The following is a 5,290-nucleotide window of genomic DNA, read 5'->3' on the forward strand; positions in this document are numbered from 1 at the left end:
TCATTGGTCGAAAAGAAAGAAAGAGCAAAAAGTAGGAAGGAGCCAAAAGTGGGCGCGCGAGAGCGCATTCTATATTTCACGGTTATCTTCCTAAAAGTGCAAACCTCATTAACTTTATTTGAAGTTTTATTTTATACACTGACAAGTGACAACATAAACACTGTTATAGTATTAATCAAACTATTATTTAAAAGTCAATTATATATAATTATCTAGGGCAACTATAACTTATTAACTTTGATAATAGCGTAAATTAAATAATCCCCTGTACGTAATATATTAAACTATACCGATGGTATAATAATAACTCAGAATCCTATTAACTTAGGAAGTCAAAGGAAAGTAATTTAGCACATTACATTTTTAGACTAATTTGAAAGTAACGTCTCCCTTAAACTTCATTCGCCACATATGCCTAGCTGGTGTAGGCGAAATTGTGAAAATCTTTCACAACGGCCATATTTCATTAGCCGTTTCATTTGAATATATAAAGATATCCCTTGTGTTTCACCAGACATATACCCATCGTTTTCGCCCATTAATCCTATCCTCCTCACCCCCCCCCCCCCCCTCTTTCTTGCTTCTTTCTTTAATTTTTGCTATCAATCTCATTCTTCATTTGTTCTTTCCTACTCAAGGAAAAAAAAACATGGATATATCTGACGATGAGAATCAGTCCACTTGTGGAAAATCATTGGGTATGTTGTTGTTATAAAAATGCCAGTTTTATAAAAGATGGTCTTTTTTCCCCTAAAAATTTTATCATTGTCATTGTTATTATTATGAATGAAAGGTGGTGAGGCAGAAATGGGAAACAACAAGTTTGACTTTGGAGTGGAGACAAGACACAACAGAAGAGCACTGAGAGTGATTAATCAGAATTTGTTAGGACCTAATCCATATCGTTGTGTTGTTAACAAGAGAGGATTATCACAGTAATACTTGGCTCCCAACTTTAGAGTTTTCACTTTTTATGTTTTCTGAGTTTCATTTTTAATCTGGTGCTAAAATTTTCTTGCTTTCAGTGCAAATGGAATCATCTACGATAAGAATCCTACGAGGTTAGTCAGTAAAACTTCCATTTCTATGAATTTTGTATATTTAAATTTCAGCTCACTTGCCCATTTGGACACATCCCAGTAATCAAGAGGTTATAAGTGGAATTGGAATCATATATATATATATATATATATATATATATATATATATATATATAGTGCTTGACTGATACATAAAGCTGTGTAACTTTTTAACATGAAGGAAATTGACTGCACCAATTGCTAGCTCACACCAGCATTACCCCGAGGTACAAAATTTCGATATCATGGAGTAAAAATAGTTGATTTCTTTTTGGTTAAATTAAAGTGTCAAATAGCTTAAAAGTTGAAGTCAGGCACAATGATGTTGAACAGGAAACAAAGAAACCAAAACTAGCAGCTGAAGATTTTAGGATTTGGGAGGAACATGTGGCAGCTAAAGACCAACTCATGCCTATGTCTTTGGAACAAGAAGCAACATTTTCAAATGACAAGACAGAAATGGTAAAAAGAGTTTCCCTTTCTTGTTTATTTGTGTTTGATGTTTTAATGAGTTGTTTTTTGTGTATACTTAATTAAACAGCTAACTTTGTAAATTTCTGCAGGAGATTCAAATGGAGGATATATTTGAGGAGGCACTAATAGATATTGACAGTGATGATGCAAAGAACCCACTTGCAGTTGTTGACTATGTGAATGATCTGTACCCCAACTACAGAAAAATGGAGGTCAGTCCTCCATTCAGGTTCTTCTGGTTCTGTTAGAAATGAAGGATCTAAGTTATATACACTAACTAACAGTGTAAAATTTTACACTGTTAGTAGATATAACAGATTATTTAATCTATTTTCCGAGTTACCTTCTTAGACTTGCTATGAAAAGTTAGCTGTAATTTTAGGTTGACTTAACCCGATGGTGTGAAATACTCCTTTCGTTTAAGTTTACTTGTTCATAATTGACTTCGCACACCTCTTAAGAAACAATAGATAACATGGCAATTTTACTATATCACCCTTATTTATTATATGTTGGAAAATGAATTGGAAATAATTAAGTAGTACTTAACAAGAAAGGTAAAATAGGTATAAAATAGTTGATTGGTTTTTCAAACTGGACAAGTAAAAATAGACTATCTTTTTTAGTATAATGGACAAGTAAAAATAGACTATCTTTTTTAGTATAATGGACAAGTAAAAATAGACTATCTTTTTTTAGTATAATGGACAACGAAACTTGGACGGAGGGAGTATCTGTACACAAACACTGGGCACAACCTAAGCTGTTCTAGTTTGAATAAAATTTTTACAGTTTTGCCAGGGTAAATCTCACATTTAATGAGGCAAGGGCAGATCCAACTTATCATGTCTGTTGCCTCTGTTCAAACACCAGCTTTACTAGGATTGATCATTAATTGCATTTTCAAATGAAAAATGATTGTAAATGATTTCTAGGTTTCCAACGTTAAGTAAAAATATTATCTCCCTCTCAGCAAGACTATAAAGTGTTCTTCCCTTCCTATCTTAATTATTAACTGGCCATCGATGGATAGATAGTTTTTCAAATGCTAAATTCATTGTCCATTAAAACTATCAACCTTCCCCTTTTTATGTAAACTTTTATTATCAATAGCCCCTTTCCTTAACTAACATAACATATTCACATTAAACGCAATTAAACACCTTGCACAAAGATTTTACCTTTTTTCATTTTTAAAGAAGCATGTTAGTTTAGAGTTGAAAAACCAACTCCATGCATTTCATGAGGCTAACTTAACTAAGGGGTAGTTGAACGAGGCGTTGGAATTTAATTAGATTCAAGATTGGCAGCTGTAATTGATATTGGCCATTTGCATTTCAGGGTTATAGCTGTGTTTCACCAAACTATATGACACAACAGTTTGATATCAATGAAAGGATGAGAGCTATATTAGTAGACTGGCTCATTGAGGTATATTTGATGCTTCTTCACAATGAAAATTATCAGGTAGTGGAATTAAGTTAGTATTTCATTGTGATGTTAACTTTCTAAACAAACAGGTACATCACAAGTTTGAGCTCAGGGAAGAGACGTTATTCTTGACCGTTAATTCGATAGACAGATTTTTGGAGAAGCAAACAGTTGCAAGAAAGAAGTTGCAGCTTGTTGGGCTGGTTGCTATGCTATTAGCATGCAAATATGAAGAGGTCTCTGTCCCAGTAGTGGATGATTTGGTGATTATTTCGGACAACGCCTATAGGAGGAAAGAGGTTCTTGAAATGGTAATACTGATCTCATTATATCAACAACTACTGCAGTGTCTCTACTTTACTTGACACTTGAATCCATTCCTTTAATTTTACTGCAGGAAACATTAATGCTCAATACACTGCAGTTTAATATGTCAGTTCCAACTGCGTATGTTTTTATGAGAAGATTTCTCAAGGCTGCTCAAGCTGATAAAAAGGTTAGTGTGGGAAGGCACTTGTAATAGTGGCTCATGTCCCTCTTGGCTCGTAAGTGAAGAAAAAACGGTAGCACGAAAGATGGAAATTTGACCTTCTGGTCATTTGTATTTTCTGAAAATTCAGACATAGTTCAATTATTATAATGTGACAGAAAATAATCTTGTGACTTTAAATGTTATAGTTGGTGACATTCACTTAATGTGATAAAAAAATAGTTCTTTTGACTTTACTATTATAATTGGTAAAGTTTAATGACAACACGTTAAATGTATTGTACGTCACATTAACGCTTCTTTGGTTCTTATTAACAGCTTGAGGTCCTGTCCTTTTTCTTAATCGAGCTTTGCCTCGTGGAATATGAAATGCTTAAGTTTCCACCATCTTTCATGGCTGCTGCGGTAGTCTATACAGCTCAGTGCACGCTTTATGGTGTCAAGCAATGGAATAAAACCTGTGAATGGCATACAAGTTACTCAGAAGATCAACTTCTGTGAGAACTAACTCCATATTTCTGTTTGATTCTCACTTCACCTCTCAAGATTGGTCTGATTTAGCATTTTTTTTTCTTGCTTAGGGAGTGCTCAAGATCGATCGTGAGCTACCACCGAAAGGCAGCAACAGGGAAACTAACAGGAGTACATAGGAAGTATAGCACATCTAAATATGGCTACGCAGCAAAATATGAGCCAGCACTTTTTCTGGTGCAGATCCAATAACAGAAGGGGGCATTTGTTGAGGTTTTATTTTAAGATGTAATATTCTTAAAATGAGGGTGAATGGGAAATGGAGGGAAAATGAAATTTTGAGTAAAATTTTAAGTTTTCCCTCTTAACAATGAGACATTGTCCCATATTGGAAGTGGAAGACATTTTTGGTGGGTATATATATAATTGCTCTTCTTGTAGCTCTTAAAGAGTTAAGAAGAAAGCAAGCCTCGCGCCGTCGTCGTCGTCGCTCGCTCGGCTTCGGCTTCGGCTTCGGCTTCGGCTTCGGATTTGGTCAAACGATTGATTGATTAATTTTTTGGACCAAATTTATTTGTTAATAGTAAATATTAACGTAAGATTATCCGTATTTGTAAACGGATATTTTCCAATCCGTGTATTGATAATTTGGCAGCCGGATAATGGTCTTCCCACCATGAAGTGCTTGCTCCACAAACATGAAGTGCTTGCTCCACAAACATGTAATGCTTGCTCCACCATGAAGGGTGGACGTTTGGTCTTGCACTCCTTCTTGGCTGCTATATATATGAGCAGCAAATGTTGAAGAAAAATACCAAAAACTCAACATACAATTCGCTCAACAAATTGGCTATACATTGCATTCCTTCCTCTCAGAACTTCCATACGTTTTTCTGAGTATATACTCCTTCGTTCTGCATTGTTTTTAACTTCAAACAAAGCAACTGTAAGTGTGATTTGCTACCGAACTTTGTGTTCGCCGAAACACTGGGGTTTGAAGTACCGCTACACCAGTGTGTTATTCGTTCTATCCTGGGAGGAAATAATCCATTACCTTGGGTACTGGATTAAATTCCTTAAGGAAACACTGTGAATTCAGTGGGCTCGAATTTATTATTATTGTTTCATTACGTTAACTTATATTTTGCAGAATTAATATTTACAAATACAGGAATATTGACCGGGAATAACAATCTTAAGGAATTTAATATTTATTTCTGTACTTGTGTTATTCTTATTATTCTGCAAACTAAAACCTTTGTGGTTTGTGTACTCCCGTTTTGGAGAGTTAAGCCTTCGTGGCGTTTTGTTGGATATTAAAATCTACGTGATTTTTACTCCAGTT

At 34.8% G+C, this 5,290-nt stretch overlaps 1 protein-coding gene across 1 annotated transcript; it reads left to right on the top strand.

The window, feature by feature from the left end:
• The first annotated feature begins 566 nt into the window (after window positions 1-566).
• LOC104088122 (G2/mitotic-specific cyclin-1-like) lies at window positions 567-3,975 on the top strand. The gene is made up of 10 exons (XM_070196210.1): window positions 567-698; window positions 794-935; window positions 1,026-1,061; window positions 1,261-1,306; window positions 1,413-1,541; window positions 1,643-1,765; window positions 2,895-2,984; window positions 3,074-3,295; window positions 3,382-3,480; window positions 3,793-3,975. The coding sequence occupies exons 1-10, from the start codon at window positions 650-652 to the stop codon at window positions 3,973-3,975; spliced, it is 1,119 nt and encodes a 372-aa protein (XP_070052311.1). The 5' UTR covers window positions 567-649.
• Window positions 3,976-5,290: the final 1,315 nt, after the last annotated feature.

This window comes from Nicotiana tomentosiformis, chromosome 2 (genome assembly GCF_000390325.3).
Source record: "Nicotiana tomentosiformis chromosome 2, ASM39032v3, whole genome shotgun sequence".
Taxonomy (NCBI): domain Eukaryota; kingdom Viridiplantae; phylum Streptophyta; class Magnoliopsida; order Solanales; family Solanaceae; genus Nicotiana; species Nicotiana tomentosiformis.

Bases quoted from the DNA above. Each gene is read 5' to 3' on its own strand.
- LOC104088122 (XM_070196210.1), top strand. From the start codon at position 650: ATGGATATATCTGACGATGAGAATCAGTCCACTTGTGGAAAATCATTG. The intron at 1,766-2,894 runs GTCAGTCCTCCA...TTTGCATTTCAG, and splicing joins CCAACTACAGAAAAATGGAG to GGTTATAGCTGTGTTTCACC. The intron at 3,296-3,381 runs GTAATACTGATC...ATTTTACTGCAG, and splicing joins GGAAAGAGGTTCTTGAAATG to GAAACATTAATGCTCAATAC.